The following is a 17380-nucleotide window of genomic DNA, read 5'->3' on the forward strand; positions in this document are numbered from 1 at the left end:
TGACCCCTCGGCGGGCATCACAGCCACTCTCCTGTGCCAGTGCCCCCAGAGATCAGACAACAATGGTTCTAGTCCAAATTGAGTTTATTTTTATTTCATTTTCATTTTTTTTTTTGAGACAGAATTTTGCTTTGTCACCCAGGCTGGAGTGCAGTGGTACAATCTTGGCTCACTGCAACCTCCACCTCCTGGGTTCAAGCAATTCTCCTGCCTCAGCCTCCCAGGTAGCTGGGACTACAGGTGCGCGCCACCATGTCCAGCTAATTTTTTTTGTATTTTTAGTGGAGACAGGGTTTCACCATGTTGGCCAGGCTGGTCTCAAACTCCTGACCTCAACTGATCCACCCACCTCGGCCTCCCAGAGTGTTAGGATTATAGGCATGATCCACCACACCTGACCCAAATTGACTTTAATAAAGAGCTTGAGAGATGTTCAGATTAAGGAGGGAGTGACCAGGAATGCTGGGGTCTGGAACGGGGCCCAGCTGAGTTCTGAATCAGAGAGCAGTGGGACCTAAGGGTCCCTGATCTCAGAGGGTCCCTCCTGTCTCAGGGTGAGGACCCAAAGGATGTGAGTCCTGGCGAGGGCGAGGAGGCCATCGTAGGAGCTTTACTGAGATGGTATTGAGATGCCCCAAGCACCACGTAGGGGGATTACATTTGGGTTTCTGGGAACGAAGAGCTGAGTTACGGGAGAGAACCCGAAGGATCTCAGCGGGGAAAGGACTAAGGGTGCAGGGTGTTTCACAGAAACAAACAAGGGGCCTCGATTTCACAGAAATCATCAAGAGGGCTCCTTGTGGGTAGAAGAGGGGTATCACAGCACCCCAAATATTGGGGCCTGTTCACCCCTCTGCAGCCATTCTGGGGTTTTAATGTAAGACCCCAATGGCAGGATATTCCACATACATTATCATGGTTTTGCAACATTAGCATACGCTGGCTGTCCCGCAGGACGGTGGGGACTGGAAAATCAGTCCAGGGTCTGGGTTTGAGTCCTAAGAGGACAGGCCTGGCGGCGCCACACGGCTCCTCTTCAACAGCTGCCGGAGCTGTAGACAAGGCAAAAGAGGGAGAGAAGTCTGTCAGGTTGGAAGCAGAGGTGGGGAAGGCACGCCATGCAGAGGGAGGGGTTAGAGAAGAGAGGTTAAGTGGGGCCCGTTGGATTTGCAGGTCAGAGGTCCAGAGTCAAGACTTTGGAAGAGGCCGGGCGCGGTGGCTCACGCCTGTAATCCCAGCACTTTGGGAGGCCGAGGCGGGCGGATCACAAGGTCAGGAAATCGAGACCACGGTGAAACCCCGTCTCTACTAAAAATACAAAAAATTAGCCGGGCGCGGTTGTGGGCGCCTGTAGTCCCAACTACTCGGGAGGCTGAGGCAGGAGAATGGCGTGAACCCGGGAGGCGGAGCTTGCAGTGAGCCGAGATCGCGCCACTGCACTCCAGCCTGGGCGACAGAGCAAGACTCCGTCTCAAAAAAAAAAAAAAAAAAAAGACTTTGGAAGAGCCAGGTGCAGTGGCTCACGTCTGTAATCCCAGCACTTTGTGGGGCTAAGGTGGGCAAATCACCTGAGGTCAGGAGTTCAAGACCAGCCCAGCCACCATGGCGAAACCCCGCCTCTACCAAAGACACAAAAATTAGCCGGGCATGGTGGCGCGTGTGCCTTTAGTCCCAACTTGGGAGGCTGAGGCAGGAGAATCACGTGAACCTGGGAGGTAGAGCTTGCAGTGAGTTAAAATTGCACCACTGCACTCCAGCCTGGGTGACAAAGCAAGACTCTGTCGCCAAAAAAAAAAAAAAAAAAAATTAGGGAAGGAGGCTGGGAGAGTGATAGTTCATGCCTGTGATCCCAACACTTTGGGAGGCCAAGGTGGGAGGATCAATTGAGGCCAGGAGTTTGAGACCAGCCTGGACAACATGTGAGATCCCATCTCAAAAAAAAAAAAAAAACAAAATTAGCTGGGTGTGGTGTTGCCTGCCTGTAGTACCAGCAACTAGAGAGGCTGAGGTGGGAGGATCCCTTGAGCCCAGGAACTCGAGGCTGCAGTGAGCTGTCATCATGCCACTGCACTCCAGCCTAGGCCACAGAGCAAGACACTGCCTCAAAATAAATAAATAAATAAAAATAAAAATAAAGATGTGGGAAGAAGGTCAAGGCCTGGGTTCATACACTGAGAAAGGGTCAGGAAGCAGAACTTCAGTGAAGGGAAAGGGGCTACTGGCTGGGGGTTCCCACCTGGGGGTGAGCAATGAGAGGGAATTGAAGGGAACAGGTAAGAGGTCAAAAGTCACATCTGAGGTCAGGAGCCAAGGTTAAGGGGAAGGGGACAGGAGGTCACACTTGGGGATCAAAGGTCACACCTTGAGGTCAAGCAAGATTCAGGATCACAAGCAAGATACAGGTCACACTGTGAGGTCAGGGTTGGGGTAGAGATCAGAGAAGTCACCATTCTTGGGTAAGGGATGAAACATTGAGGTCAGAGGCACATTATAGAGTCAGAGTTGCCTGACTGAAGTCACCTTCCGAGATTAGAAGTCATTCTCTCAAAGTGAGCACTGGGTGGGGCAGGGAGGTCATCCCGCGCCCGAGAGCTCAGAGGCCACTCTACAGGCAGGCTCAGTGCTTACTCACCCCCTCAGGGCCCGGCCCGGGCCGCAGCAGGTGAATGGGCTGCTCATTCTCTAGGTTGCGCAGTGTGGGGTCCGCCCCAGCTGCCAACAGGTGCCGCACGATGGCTTCCTGGGCTGGCCCAGGGGGCAGGGCAGCCGCCATGTGGAGGGCTGTGTTCCCGTGGGCCTGGAAAAGTAAGGGGAGGGCTGATGGGGATCTGGGCTCGGCTGGCCCAGGCCTCTAAACTGCACTTCAATTTCTGCCTTGTCCACGTCCTGTACTTGTCCTTTCACATCCCAGACCTCCCCCAGCCACAGCCACGCTGCACGCATCCCTGTGTCCATGGCCTACACGTTCCGGGGCAATCTATGTCTGCTTCCTACACATTCCCCTGCAAATCCCACACATCGTCCCCTCCATGTCCACAGCCCCCAGGACCCCTAACATCCCATTGCCCCTCTACTGTAACCCACACAAACTGCACTTCCCAGCCCCAGCTCCCACCTTCATGTTGACAAAGGTCCGCAGGTCTCCCCGGGGCAGCTCCAGCAGCAGCTGAACCAGAGTGGGGTTGGCAGCCTGCACGGCCAAGTGCAGAACTGTCTTGTTGCTCTTGATCTCCTAGGGGGAGGGGAATGGCAGAGGTCAGGGCCAGCCTCACACCCACGTACCTTCCCACTGAATCCAGGAGCCTTTAGACACCCTGATCCTTGGCGGAGTGCAGTGGTTCACACCTGTAATCCTAGCACTTTGAGAGGCTGAAGGAGGAGGACCACTTGAGGCCAGGAACTGGAGACCAGCCTGGACAACACAGCAAGACCTCATCTCTACAAAAAATAGAAAAATTAGCCAGGTGTGCTGGTGCACACCTGTAGCCCCAGCTGCTTGGGAGGCTGAGGCAGGAGGATCATTCGAGCCTAGGAGTTCAAGGCTGCAGTGGGCCATGACCATGCCACTACACTCCAGCATGGGTGACAGAGTGACACTCTATCTCAAAATAAATAAACAAATAAATAAGTAAATAGGATGCTGGCCCTCCTCTGCAAGCCCCACCAAGAGTGCCTTATTCAGTTGTATGTCTTGTGCACTGCACAACACCCGTCTCAGGGTGTACCATTCACACCATACACCTCCCAGAACTGTACATTTCTTATGACAATTTTCACACCAGTGTCTGGGAAAGAGATTCTTTTTCCAGTTCTTCAAAGCAACTGCCTTGGCTACCTGCCCTCCATTCAACACATTAAACTGCATCCCGACCCACACAGACTGTACTTTATCTACAAGCACAGGAGTTGGCAGCATTAATCAGTGGACTAGCTAATATTGCAATACTGCACCACAATATTGAGCTGTTCCCGTCATATTTGGGGGAAAATAAAAGACATTTTCTAAAATGAAACCTTTTTATGTGTCTTTAAGGAGTTTGCAAATGATAATGAATGTTAAACATTTTATGTGCTGATGACAGGGCTAAACCACCTAGTTTGCTCATCCAAAAAATGAAGACAAAACCAAAGCTCTAGATTAAGAGTGATTTGAAAAGATGTAACATCATAATATGTGTGCTTACTTGGATCTTGATTTATTTTTTAATGAAAAAAATTATCATTTTATAGCCAAAAGCAAATTTGACTACAGCCAGGATATTTGGTATTGCAAGAAAATCTTTAATTTTTTAAAGACAGAGTAATGATACTGAGGTTTAAAAAGTTCTTTTTTTTTTTTTTTGAAGGGCACAGGGGCTCGTGCCTGTAATCCCAGCACTTTGGGAGGCCGAGGCAGGCGGATCACTTGAGGTCAAGAGTTTGAGACCAGCCTGGCCAACATGGTGAAACCGTCTCTACTAAAAATACAAAAATTAGCCAGGCGTGGTGGCACGTGCCTATAATCCCACCTACTTGGGAGGCTGAGGCACAGGAATAGCTTGAACGTGGGAGGCAGAGGTTGCAGTGAGCCAATATCACACCATTGCACTCCAGTCTGGGCAACAGAGCAAGACTCCGTCTCAAAATACAAAAGTTATTTTTTTGTTTGTTTTTTGAGACGGGGTCTCGCTCTGTTGCCCAGGCTGGAGTGCAGTGGTGTGACCATGACTCACTGCAGCCTCAACTTACTGGGCTCGAGTGATCCTCCCACCTTAGGCTCCCCAAGCACTGGGATTACAGGGAAAGAGTTCTTATCTTTTATTATTATTATTACTATTGTTGTTGTTGTTGAGAGACAGGGTCTTGCTCTGTTGCCCAGGCTGGAGTGCAGTGGCAACACCATGGCTCACTGCAGCCTTGACCTCCCCAGGTTCAGGTGATCCTCCCACCTCAGCCTCCTGAGTACCTGGGACCACAGGCACGCGCCATCAAGCCCAGCCAATTTTTGTATTTTTTTGTAGAGATGCGGTCTCCCTATGTTGCCGAGGCTGGTCTCGAACTCCTGAGCTCAAGCAATCCACTCACCTGGGCCTCCCAAAGTGCTTGGATTACAGGCATGAGCCACCGCACCCAGCCATCTTTATTTTTTTTTTAATTTATTTGTTATTATTACTAAAAATACAAAACTTAGAGGGGTGTGATAGCACATGCCTGTAGTCCCAGCTACTCGGGAGGCTGAGGCAGGAGAATCACCTGAACCCGGAAGGTTGCAGTGAGCCGAGACTGCACCACTGCACTCCAGCCTGGGTGACAGCGAGACTCCATCCCAAAAAAAAAAAAAAAGAAATAAAAATTTATTTGTCCTGTTTTCAGAGAAATACTCCCTGATTTCTGAGTTCTCCCAGAACCCTACCACACAGTTAATTCTTCCTCTTCATCATCTCTCACTCAACTTAAATGTAATTTCCTCAGAACGACCTTCATCGTGAGCCCCGCATCCAACATAAAGCCAGTCTTTTCATTGTCTAGGAGCTCCTATATTTCCGAGGCAGCTTTCATCCCGATTTGTAATTATGTTCAGTTCTTTGTTTACTTATCATCTCCCCTCTTTTCGATTAAATTGTAATGTCTAAAAGTACAAGAGAGTGGTCTTTTCTTATTAAAACATTATAGGTAGCTGGGCATGGCAGCTCACACCTGTAATCCCAGCACTTGGGAGGCCAAGGCTGGGGGGTCACTTGGGCCCAGGAGTTCAAGACCAGCCTGGGCAACATAGCAAGACCCCATCTCTACAAAAAATAGAAAACAATTAGCCGGGTGAGGTGGCTCATGCCTGTAGTCCCAGCTACTTGGGAGGCTGAGGTGGGAGGAATGCTTGAGACCGGGAGGTCGAGGCTTCAGTGATTCATGATAGCACCATGGCACTCTAGCCTGGGTGACAAAGCCAGACCCTGTCTCTAAAAAACAAACAAACAAAAAGCAACTTTATGCCCCATCACAGCACACTGGTAGCCACATCATACGTGTCCAAAATTCTGAGTGAAGAAAGGAATGAATTACCAAAGTATCAATTCCACCTTCTCTGTATTGCCCAAATGATCACTTAGCTCTACTTTGCAACCATTAAGAGCCTAGACTGCCATCATTCATTTCCAGACCCCGCTAATAATGCCTTATCTTGTCTCTACTCAGCCATGCCCGTCCCTCCTACAGTCCATCCCCACCATCTAGCTAACTCTGCTAAACACCGCTATTCTTTAAAGACATACAAATATTTATTGAAAAAAATATGTGTTTGAATTTGCTTAAAAATCACATGAAAGTGAGAGGCCGGGCGTGGTGGCTCATGCCTGTAATCCCAGCACTTTGGGAAGCCAAGGCAGGCGGATCACGAGGTCAGGAGATCGAGACCATCCTGGCTAACACGGTGAAACCCCGTCTCTACTAAAAATGCAAAAAATTAGCCGGGCATGGTGGCGGGTGCCTGTAGTCCCAGCTACTCGGGAGGCTGAGGCAGGAGAATGGTGTGAACCCTGGAGGTAGAGCTTGCAGTGAGCTGAGATCACACCACTGCACTCCAGCCTGGGTGACAGAGCGAGATCCGTCAAAAAAAAAAAAAAAAAATCACAGGACAGTGAGAGAGTGGATGGGGGCAAGACTGGCCATGAGTTGCTGGTTACTGATGTTGGACACAAGGAGTTCATTCTACGATTTTCTATATTTTATTGGTGTTCAATATTATTTAACTAAAAAAACATTTTCTGGCTGGGCGTGGTGGCTCATGCCTGTAATCCTAGCACTTTGGGAGGCCAAGGTGGGCGGATCACCTGAGGTCAGGAGTTCGAGACCAGCCTGGCCAACATAGTGAAACCCCGTCTCCACTAAAAATACAAAAAAATTGCTGGGCGTGGTGGTGCATGACTGTAGTCCCAGCTACTCAGGAGGCTGAGGCAGAAGCATCACTTGAACCCGGGAGGCAGAGGTTGCAGTGAGCTGAGATCACACCACTGCACTCCAGCTTGGGTGACAGAGTGAGATTCCATCTCAATAAATAAATACACATTTTTTATGGATGTTTAATTATCTCAGCCAGCCTATGAAGGAGCTACTGTCACAAGAAAGGAATAGAACATATTAAAAGCTAGGTTCTACAGTCAGACTACCTGGGTTCTAATCCCCTCTCTGATACTCACAAGCTGTAAGATTTTTTAGGCTGGGTGCAGTGGCTCACAACTGTAATCCCAGCACTTTCAGAGGCAGAGGTGGAAGGACTGCTTGAGCTCAGGAGTTTGAGACCTGCCTGGTCAACATAGTTAGACCTTACCTCTACAAAAAAGTAGCCAGGGGTGGTGGTGCATGCTTGTGATCACAGTTACTTGGGAGGCTGAGGTGGGAGGATCACTTAAGTGCACAAGGTCAAGGCTGCAATAAGCTGTGATCATGCCACTGCACTCCAGCCTGAGTGACAGAGTGAGACCCTGTCTCAAAAAGATTTTTGAGGCCAGGTGCAGTGGCTCACGCTTGTAATCCCAGCACTTTGGGAGGCCAAGGCAGGAAGATCACCTGAGGTCGGGAGTTCGAGACCAGCCTGGCCAACATGGAGAAACCCTGTCTCTACTAAAAATACAAAATTAGCTGGGCGTGGTGGTGGGAACCTGTAATCCCAGCTACTCGGGAGGCTGACACAGGAGAATCACTTGAACTCAGGAGGCAGAGGTTGCAGTGAGCCGAGATTGCACTATTGCACTCCAGCCTGGGCGACAAGAGCAAAACTCTGTCTCAAAAAGAAAAAAAAAGATTTTTGATTTCCCGTGCCTCAGTTTCCTTATCAGTAAAATAGAGAAAATAGAAAGAGTACACATGTCAAAGGGTGTTTGTGAGGTTTCAAAAAGCTAATCTGAAACTCAGTGCTTGATGAATGAATAGTAAGTGCTTGATAACATACCCTAAGGTCAGTAATATTATTCCCAGTTAACGACTAGGGGCCGGGCAAGGTGGCTCACGCCTGTAATCCCAGCACTTTGGGAGGCCAGGGTGGGAGGATCATTTGAGGTCAGGAGTTTGAGACTAGCCTGGCCAACACGATGAAAGCCCACCTCCACTAAAATACAAAAAAAAAAAAAAATTGCCGGGTATGGTGGCATGCGCCTATAGTCCCAGCTATTCAGGAGGCTAAGACAGGAGAATTGCTTGAACCTGGGAGACAGAGATGGCTGTGAGACGAGATTGCATGACTGCACTCCAGCCTGGATGACAGAGTGAGACCCTGTCTCAAAAAACAAACAAAACAAACAATAACAACAACAACGACAAAAAAAAAAAAAAAAAAAAAAAACCCTGCTGGGCGTGGTGGCTCACGCCTGTAATCCCAGTACTTTGGGAGGCCAATGCAGGTGGATCACCTGAGGTCAGGAGTTCGAGACCAGCAGGACCAACATGGAGAAACCCCATCTCTACTAAAAATACAAAAAATTAGCCAGGCATGGTGGCTCATGCCTGTAATCCCAGCTACTCAGGAGGCTGAGGCAGAAGAATCACTCAAACCCGGGAAACGGAGGTTGCAGTGAGCCGAGATCACACCATTGCACTCCAGCCAGGGCAACAACAGCAAAACTCCATCTCAAAACAAACAAACAAACAAACAAAAAACCCCCAAGGCACAGAGAAGTGAAGTAACATGTTCAAGGGCATGCAGCAAGGAGGAGGCAAAGTCAGCATTTGTCTGGAGCTCCCGGACATCAAAGTGGCCCCATTCCACAAAATCTCCCAGGGACCGACTGCCCACATCCCAGCTCACCTGGCTGGTGTGATTAGCACCCATTTGCAGCAACATGTGGACACAATCCAGTCTGTCTCGGGCCTGCGTGCTCAGCACCCGGGGGCAGAGGTCAGAAGGGCGCACAGCAACGTTAAGGGCCAGGATGGCCGTGTGGAGCGGGGTGAGGCCTGCAGAATGGAGACAGTGAGGGACCTGCATCTGCTGCACCCACCTCGCCCAGTCATACCAACCACACCAGCCCTGCCTACACCCAACTTACCCTCGAAGTCTCTGGCTTCCAGGTCAACCTGGACCCCGGAGTTAAGCACAGCCTGGGAGGAAGAGAAGACAGAGTGCTGGGTAAGGTTATCCCCTGGCCTCCTGACCCTGGAAGCCAAAATCCGGGCAACCAGTCTACCCCCCAGACGAACCCCTGCCTGCCAGTTGGCCGTACCAAGAGAACTCCTGGAAGCCCGTAGGTAGCGGCCACGTGCAAGACCGAACGTCCCTGATGGTCAGTGGCGTTGGGCTCTGCTCCCAGGTTCAACAGATCCTCCACAATCAGGGGCTGGTTGGCAGCAGCCGCCACCAGGAGAGGGGTCTGCAAGTCACAGGAGAGGTCAGGCGGGGCTCCTGGCTCCCTCCTGTCGGAAAACCAGGCTCCCAGCCCCGTCTCCCATCAGCCCCAGGAGCTAACCCCTGATTCCCCTCTTCTCTAGGATCCAGGGGTCCAGGCCCCAGGCTCCCTCCTCCACTGAACCCAGGAGAGTTCAGGCCCCAGGCCTCACCTTGCCCTTATGCTCACGAATGTCAAGACGCCGGTACACCTGGAGCACCTCAGCCGCAGCATACGCCGCCCAGCGCAGCCCCCGAGCCGCAAACAGGTGAAGGAGCCTGAGGACAGACGGGGGACAGGCGTGAGAACAGCCCCCACCAAGCCAAGAGTCTGCAGACAACCCCATCCCCTATACTCACGTGTCCCCCTCCTCATCCTGGGCCAGCAGCTGCTGTGGCCCCAAAGCCAGTATGTGAGCTCGGGCCGCCTCCAGCGATGGTCCAGGGACCACAGCGGGGAACTGTGGGGGTCCCGAAGGGAGTGTAGAAACTCTCCAGGGTCCTGCCTGTGGTAGGGAAGATTCTGCATAGAACCGGGTGTCCGGGGCGTCCTGAAGGGTGCAGGTGGTGGGGAGAGCCAGTCAGCTGAGAACTTTCCCATCCCAAGCCACCACACACACACCTGCCTGCAGAGCCCCTGGGTATCCCATCTATGCCAAGTGACTTTCGACCTTTAGGCCTTAGTTTTGCCCATCTGGAAAAGGAGATTTTTTTTTTTTTTTTCCGGAGACAGAGTCTTGCTTTGTCACCCAGGCTGGAGTGCATCGGTGCAATCTCCACTCACTGCAACCTCTACCTCCTGGGTTCAAGCAATTCCCCTGCCTCAGCCTCCCGAGTAGCTAGGATTACAGGCGTGCGCCACCACACCCAGCTAATTTTTGTATTTTTGGTTTCACCATGTTGGCCAGGCTGGTCTCAAACGCCTGACCTCAAGTGATCCGCCTGCCTTAGCCTCCCAAAGTGCTGGGATTACAGGCGTGAGCCACCACACCCGGCCTGGAAAAGTGGACTGAGCTCCAGACATCTCAGAATACTGCAGGAGTGCAAATGCAAATTTTTAGGGGCCCTTCAGCATCCTGTACCCACTCTGTATCTCACCTCCATGCCCTGGGGAAATGGGCACGGCTGCCCTGGGTCCGAGGGTGGGTAGAAGTCAGGAGGCAGGAAACTTTCGGCAGCAGAAGCAGGGCAAGAGTAGGGGCTGTCTGTGTAGGCAGCATGCGTGTTGGGGTCCCAGTCTGGAAAGCCCATGGGGAGACCCAGGCTGCTAAGTCCAGAACCCACCGTCTCCGAGGGTGGGAAGGGAGGGTGGCCTGCGTGTAAGAGGAGGGGCAGGGGCAGGTCTGGTTACCAGAGTTGGGGACTTCACATCCAGGGGTAGAGGGCCTGGTGTCTCCCAAGGTACTGAGAATTAGTACTTCTGGGACACCAAGTGCCTGGGATCTGGATTCCTAGGACACTGAGGAATTGAGGGCCTGGACTCCTGGGGCACTAAAAAGGCTGGAGCCTGGGCCCTGGGGTTCTGTAGGACTATGTGCATAGACTACTGGACTCAGAGAACCTAGGAAATCAGACTGCTACTGAGTTCCAGCAAGAATGAGGGCCTACCAGCCTGGGCAACATAGCCAGACCCCGTTTCTACAAAAATTTAAAAAATTAGCCGAGCAAGGTGGCATTGCCTGTGGTCCCAGCTACTTGGGAGGCTGAGGCAGGAGGATCACTCGAGCCCAGAAGGTTGAGGCTGCAGTGAGCCAGGTAGCGCCACTGCACTCCATCCAGTGCCAGGGCAACAGAGTGAGATCCTGTCTCCAAAAAAAAAAAAAAAAAGGGAAGAATGAGGGCCTGACTCCTAGGTGTCCCAAAGTTCTGAGAGCTGGGATGTCTGAGTCCCTTAGGGAAGGGGGATGGGGAGGCTGGGAGCCCAGAGAACTTACCAGTCACAGCCTCATTCACAGATGGGGTCAGGGGCTGCTCTGGGGGAGGTAGAAATTGTCCCTGCAGAGACAAAAGCAAAAAGGAACCCAGGTGACTATCTGGCAGATTCCCCCGTTCTGTCTCGGATCTATAGGACATTTCGGTCAGGACCACCCCTCTCATCAGCCCCGAGTGCCCCCGGCAAGCCGCTGAGTCCCTACGGGACAGCACGGGGCCTCCTGAGAGCTGTGGCTCCCTGGCCTCACCTGCACCCCGCCAGCGTCCGGCTGCTGCTGCTGGCGGCGCCTCTGCTCTTCCAGAAGCTTCTTCACGGTTTGCGTTGGGCAGTGACTGCGCTCACCCCTGCTCACTGTGCGGGAGAGGGCGGGGGGAGAAGTCATCAAGGGTCCTTAAGTCACCTAAATGTGGTGGGGGTGGCGCGGGGGGAGTGGGTTTGAGCACCCTCCTCGCCCTCCCGAGCGGAAAAACTGGCACATAGATGCCGCCTGACTCCTCCAAAGCCATTAGAAGATTTGGGGTGGGGCATCCGCCTCCGCCGTTTCCTTCCTTTTGCTCCGCACTTTCCCTCTGACCCAACTTTCCACCAGCGTCGCGGAAAGTGAGGAAGGGGGAGGAGGGCACCCCTCTGCAGCAACCACCCAACTTCCGTAAAAAAATTCCACCCCCGGCCGGGCGCGGTGGCTCACGCCTGTAATCCCAGCACTTTGGGAGGCCGAGGCGGGCGGATCACAAGGTCAGGAGATCGAGACCACGGTGAAATCCCGTCTCTACTAAAAATACAAAAAATTAGCCGGGCGCGGTTGTGGGCGCCTGTAGTCCCAGCTACTCGGGAGGCTGAGGCAGGAGAATGGCGTGAACCCGGGAGGCGGAGCTTGCAGTGAGCCGAGATCGCGCCACTGCACTCCAGCCTGGCCGACAGAGCGAGACTCCGTCTCAAAAAAAAAAAAAAAAAAAAAAAAAAAATTCCACCCCCAGATATCCCAGTTTTGAAGTCAGCGGGTTGGTGGGGGTCGGACCCCAGGCATCACTCCCTAGACGCACATCCAGGTTCCCAACATTTTTTTGCCCTAGAACCTGACTCGGAAATCAGGAGTCCCCAGCGCTCCTCCTCGAGAAGTCAAAGGCATCACCCTGGGCCGGGAGCGGTGGCTCACGCCTGTAATCCCAACACTTTGGGAGGCCAAGGCGGTTGGATCACCTGAGGTCAGGAGTTCGAGACCATCCTGACCAACATGGCGAAACCCCGTCTCTACTAAAAATATAAAAACTGGCCGGGCGTGGTGGCGGGCGCCTGTAATTGCAGCTACTTGGGAGGCTGAGGCAGGGGAATCACTTGAACCCAGGAGGCGGACGTTGAGGTTGCAGTGAGCAGAGATCGCGCCACTGCACTCCAGCCTGGGCGACAGAGAGAGACTCCATTAAAAAAAACAAAAAAAGTCCCATCCATACAGTCTCGCTTTCAGGCCCCAGGAGTCTGTACCCTCAGTTCGTTCCTCTCGAGGACCTGGGAGCCCCGGTTGCCAAACTCCTTCTCACGACCCAGAAAGACAACCCTCACCCTTGAGCCTGGGTTCCGGCGGACGAAGGGTTAAGCGGGGATTGCTGGGGGCGGGGGCGGGAGGAGGCGGCTCGGAAACCGCCCGGACGCGGCGCAATGACGCCAAGGCGCTCACGCAAGGGAATCTTCCATCCTCCCCTTCCCCCTAGGCCTGTGCCCCAGGTGTCCTGCTCCGAGGCGAGGTGCGCGGCCGAGCGTGGCGCTCGTGGAATCCCCGCGCAAGGGGAATTCCTGCTCAGCCCCGCACGGGTGGCGATCCGGAAATCCCAGGGCGGGGCAGAGGCAGGGTCACCGCCAGCGTAGACCCCTGAAGCCAGGCTCCGGACCCTTCCCCACCGAGACCCGCGCCGATTTTAAGCAACCACGCCCCCCAGCGCTCAGCCCAGTCCCTCCTTCTAGGGTTAGGAGTCTCGGCTGCCAGCAACCCTTAGCACCTCCAAGGACCCAGGGGTCCAACCTCCCAGCCCTTTCACCCTCGGGGCACCGCGATCCTAGATCCCCAGACCCCTGCACCCCCAGGACCCAGAAGTCCGAGATCCCAGCCGCCCCTCCGTCACGATCCACGATCCCCTCCTCCTCCAAACACCTAGGACCCTCACTCTCGGGACACAGGACTGACGCTCCAGCTCCGTCCCTCAGGGCCTCGGGAGTCTTTCGATCCTCAGTCCCTCACTCTCTTAGCGGGCCGAGCGTGCCCTACCCGCACCCGTTACCTCGGGGATTCCTTGGCGTGGATTGCGGGCCCCCAGGGCCGCGGCCTCGGCGCTGCGCCAGCCTCGCTGTTTCCCCCGCGGAGCCGCCGCCGGGTCCCCGATCTTAGGTCCGGTACCCGCGAGTTTTTAAACTAGGGGTTCTGGCACCGCCCAGTCCTGGGCAGGGCCCGCCCACAAGCCTGGGAGTCCCCGGGTCGCGCTCCGGCGAACGCAGTCCCTGAATGGGCAGGGTGGACTTGGGAGGCGGACTACTAGGTCCCTGGGGAAGGAGGGAGCTGGGGTCCAGATCTTTGGTCTGAAGGAGCCTAGGGTACTGGGCTCCAAGAGGAGGGGGATACTGGGGGGCCTGGATTTCTTTTCTAGTGATTCTCTCGCCTCAGCCTCCGGAGTAGCTGACACTACAGGCGCCGGACACCACGCCTGACTAATTTTTGTATTTTTAGGACAGACGGGGTTTCACCATTTGGCCAGGCTGGTCTCGAACTCCTGACCTCAGGTGACCCACCTGCCTTGACCTCCCAAAGTGCTGGGATTACAGGCTTGAGCCGTCGTGCCTGGTTGGGGCCTGGATTTCTGAGTCTGTCCTAGGGGGTGCTGGAGGCTTTGTCTCCTGGGTCCTGCCCATGGAGGTAGGGGTAGGAGTGGGAATGGAGATAGGGGTGGGGGCAGGGAGAATATTACTGGGTCCAGAGGGAGGGGAGGACTGGGGGTCTAGACTCCCAGAGAAAGGGCCTGTGGGTAAGGGTATAGGGTGTGGCTCAATTTCTTCCTCTCCCCTACATCACCCTTTTCAGAGGTCTGGTTTCATTTACTCATCCATCATTTAAAATAATTCATTGCAGCAGAGGAGGCATTTTGCTGGGTACTGTGAACTAAGTAGACAGGAATTCCCAGCCCTGGAGCTGACATTCCAGTGGGAGGCCACTGTCAGTTTCACTTGGTGACCTTTCATAGCACTGACCACGTTGGCCCTATTTCTCCCCTGCTTGTTTGCTTGCTTGCTTTTCTTTTCTTATTCTTTTTCTTTTTCTTTCTTGTTTTGGAGACAGGGCCTCACTCTGTCACCTAGGCTGGAGTGCAGTGGCAAAGTGGCGAGATCTCAGCTCAGTGCAACCTCCACCTGCTTCAGTCTCCCAAGTAGCTGGGATTACAGGAGCCTGACACCATGCCTGGGTAATTTTTGTATTTTTGTAGAGATGGGGTTTCACCATGTTGGCTTGAACTCCTGACCTCAGGTGATCCTCCTGCCTTGGCCTGCCAAAGTGCTGGGATTACAGGCATGAGCCACCACGATGGTCTCTCCCCTGCTTTCAAGATGCCAAGCTCTCCGGTGTCCCCTCCCTTACTCCCTCTTTCTCCATTTCCCTGGCAGAGTTCCTCCTCTTCCCCCGTTCAGTGTGTGTTGGGATGGAGGCAGAATCCTGTCTGCACTCACTTCCTTGGTGATCTCACCCAGTCTTGTGGCTTTAAGTAGCATCCATAAGCCATCAATCCCCAGATTTACATCTCCAGACCAGCCTTATCCCCTGAACTCCTAAATGCAGTGAGGTCATTCAGCATCTCCACAGGGAGATTATCAGGCATTTCCAACTCCGTGTGCCCAAACCTCGTCACTTTCCCCGCAAACCCACTTCCCCACCTTTCATCTCTGCCAGCAGACACTCCCATCTTAGCTTTTCACGCCAGAAGGCTTGGCTGTCTAGGATCCCTCTCAAACACACCCACATCCATTTCATCAGCAAATTTTGTTGGCCGTACCTCCAAAATATTTCCAGATCTCCCTAGCCTGCACCGCTGGCCACCTGTCATTCCCACTTGGCCAGGCCAGCAGCCTCCCTGGTCTCTCTGACCCTCCCCCTGAGTCAGTTCACCAAAGGCAATAACGGAGACACCCCCTCAACAGACACAGGAAGCAGATGGCCTTGACACCAGCAGGGTGACATCCGCTATTGCTACTTCTCTGCTCCCCCACAGTTCCTCGGGACTTCTCTGGACCACAGTCCTCTACCAGACCCCTGCCAGACCCCAGCCCACCATGATCCATCCGGGTCACATCCTCTTCCTGCTTTTGCTCCCAGGTGAAGCCAGTGGTTACAGGGGATGGTAGGCAGAGTGTCTGTGAGATGGGTGCTTGGGTGACGTCTGTAGGGACGGGTGCTGAAAGTGGGGTTCTTTTCCCTGCACCCCTTCCCTTCTGGGAGATCCATTTGGCTTCAGAGCCTGGGTCCTTGGGGGCGGGAGGAGGTGAGGCAGGGAGTTCTGGAGGGGCTGCCTGTTAGCATCCCCTTCTCGTGGCTGGGTCTCTGCTGCCAATTCCAATTTCTTGTCACTCTCCATGTCTCTGGGAGTCCCCTTCCCATGTGGCCCTGTTCCATCTCTCCAACATGGAGATTACTTCTCAGGACACTACCTTTCCTTCCGTACACCATATTTTTTGGTTTGTTTGTTTTGAGATGGGGTCTTGCTCTGTTGTCCAAGCTGGAGTGCAGTGGCGCAATCATGGCTTACTGCAGTCTTGACTTCCTGGGCTCAGGTGATCCTCCCACCTCAGCCTCCCGAGTAACTGGGATTACAGGTGCGAACCAACACCTTCAGCTAATTTTTGTATTTCTTGCAGAGATGGGGGTCTCACTATGTTGTCTAGGCTGGTCTCGAACTCCTGGGCTCAAGTGATCTTTCTGCCTCCGCCTCCCAAAGTGCTAGGATGACAGGCATAAGCCACCGCGACGGACTGAGCATTCTGTTCTGTGGACCTTCTCTCCATCCTCATCTACCTTCTTTCTCTTTCCACAGTGGCTGCAGCTCAGACGACCCCAGGTGAGAGATCACTCCTTGCTTTTTACCCTGGCACTTCAGGTGTCACTTCCATCCCAGAAGCTTGGCCAGAGGCTCCCAGAACACCCCAGTGGCTCTCCAGGTCACCATCCCACCTCCCGTCCCCAAATCAGACAATCCGTGTCCTTCTCCAAGTCCCAGAATCGGCGACCCCCAGCCTCTGTTCAGGAGTCCCCCGTGTGCCCGCCGCACAGCCCCGAGGGTCCTGGGACACCCAGCCTCTCCGCATCTCTATCTCCTGTTTCATTCCCCAAGCGCAACCCTAGGGAACCTGGGACCCACCCCTCACAGGGGACTTCCTGTCTCCCTGTGACCAAAGCATAGCCCCAGGACGCAGAGCCTGACTGTCTCCCTGTTCCGGCCCCTGCTCTCCAGGCTCCTGTTCCGGATGTGGGTCCCTCTCTCTGTCGCTCCTGGCAGGCCTCGTGGCAGCGGATGCGGTGGCGTCGCTGCTCATCGTGGGGGCGGTGTTCCTGTGCGCACGCCCACGCCGCCGCCCCGCCCAAGGTAAGGGCAGGGATGGGCGGGGCCTGGAGGGTGCATGGTGTCCCTAGGGAGGGGGTCCCAGGGAGGGGGCCCTTGGGGAAGCCCTGGAGGAGGTGCTGGGGAAACCCTGGAGGAGGTGCCCGGGGGAACCCCTGAGGAAACCCCTGAAGCAGGGGGTCCCCAGGGAAGTGGAGATGTGGGTGGTCAGGCTTCATGCTTTCTTTCCCTACCCCCAGAAGATGGCAAAGTCTACATCAACATGCCGGGCAGGGGCTGACCCTCCTGCACCTTGGACCTTTGACTTCCAACCCTCTCATCCTGGATGATGTGTGGTGCCACAGGAACGCCCCCCCCCCCACACCTTTTGGATTGTAATAAAACAATTGAAACACCTGTAGTCGTATTCTTCCTCAAAGAACCCCAGCGTTCCCAAAGCCTCCCTCCCATGAACTGTTTCTGGATCCAAGGCCCCCTCGGGACCCCCACATGTCCCCCATCCCA

General features: G+C 53.9%; 2 protein-coding genes across 9 annotated transcripts; one reads left to right on the forward strand and one right to left on the reverse strand.

The window, feature by feature from the left end:
- Nucleotides 1-66: 66 nt before the first annotated feature.
- Nucleotides 67-15540, reverse strand: LOC105495492 (NFKB inhibitor delta). Of its 6 annotated transcripts, none has more exons than XM_024797186.2 (12): nucleotides 15198-15540; nucleotides 11533-11636; nucleotides 11287-11347; nucleotides 10451-10665; nucleotides 9713-9858; nucleotides 9526-9631; nucleotides 9192-9338; nucleotides 9018-9069; nucleotides 8777-8925; nucleotides 3116-3232; nucleotides 2633-2797; nucleotides 67-1052 (listed from the first exon to the last, which is right to left on the reverse strand). In XM_024797186.2, the coding sequence occupies exons 1-12, from the start codon at nucleotides 15292-15294 to the stop codon at nucleotides 999-1001; spliced, it is 1413 nt and encodes a 470-aa protein (XP_024652954.2). In that variant the 5' UTR covers nucleotides 15295-15540; the 3' UTR covers nucleotides 67-998. The 6 variants fall into 6 exon arrangements, with proteins under 6 accessions (XP_024652954.2, XP_011763429.2, XP_011763428.2 ...); XM_011765127.3 differs by lacking the exon at nucleotides 15198-15540 and adding an exon at nucleotides 13559-13660; XM_011765126.3 differs by lacking the exon at nucleotides 15198-15540 and adding an exon at nucleotides 13559-13659 and having other exon boundaries at nucleotides 9713-9903.
- Nucleotides 12925-17272, forward strand: LOC105495494 (hematopoietic cell signal transducer). 3 transcript variants are annotated; one of them, XM_011765131.2, is made up of 6 exons: nucleotides 12925-13027; nucleotides 14608-14731; nucleotides 15533-15636; nucleotides 16352-16375; nucleotides 16769-16900; nucleotides 17119-17272. In XM_011765131.2, the coding sequence occupies exons 2-6, from the start codon at nucleotides 14724-14726 to the stop codon at nucleotides 17154-17156; spliced, it is 306 nt and encodes a 101-aa protein (XP_011763433.2). In that variant the 5' UTR covers nucleotides 12925-13027; nucleotides 14608-14723; the 3' UTR covers nucleotides 17157-17272. The 3 variants fall into 3 exon arrangements, with proteins under 3 accessions (XP_011763433.2, XP_011763432.2, XP_070942493.1); XM_011765130.3 differs by having other exon boundaries at nucleotides 12935-13027; nucleotides 17116-17272; XM_071086392.1 differs by lacking the exon at nucleotides 12925-13027 and adding an exon at nucleotides 13559-13665 and having other exon boundaries at nucleotides 17116-17272.
- Nucleotides 17273-17380: the final 108 nt, after the last annotated feature.

Source organism: Macaca nemestrina, chromosome 20 (genome assembly GCF_043159975.1).
Source record: "Macaca nemestrina isolate mMacNem1 chromosome 20, mMacNem.hap1, whole genome shotgun sequence".
NCBI classification, from domain to species: Eukaryota; Metazoa; Chordata; class Mammalia; order Primates; family Cercopithecidae; genus Macaca; species Macaca nemestrina.

Coding starts and splice junctions, on each gene's coding strand:
- LOC105495494 (XM_011765130.3), top strand. Junction 15,637..16,351: donor CTTCCTGCTTTTGCTCCCAG/GTGAAGCCAGTG, acceptor CTCTTTCCACAG/TGGCTGCAGCTCAGACGACC. Junction 16,901..17,115: donor ACGCCGCCGCCCCGCCCAAG/GTAAGGGCAGGG, acceptor CCCTACCCCCAG/AAGATGGCAAAGTCTACATC.
- LOC105495492 (XM_024797186.2), bottom strand. CDS start 15,294: ATGAAATGGATGTGGGTGTGTTTGAGAGGGATCCTAGACAGCCAAGCC. Junction 11,637..15,197: donor TCTGCTGGCAGAGATGAAAG/GTGGGGAAGTGG, acceptor TCTCCCGCACAG/TGAGCAGGGGTGAGCGCAGT. Junction 9,070..9,191: donor GGCTTCCAGGAGTTCTCTTG/GTACGGCCAACT, acceptor TCTTCCTCCCAG/GCTGTGCTTAACTCCGGGGT.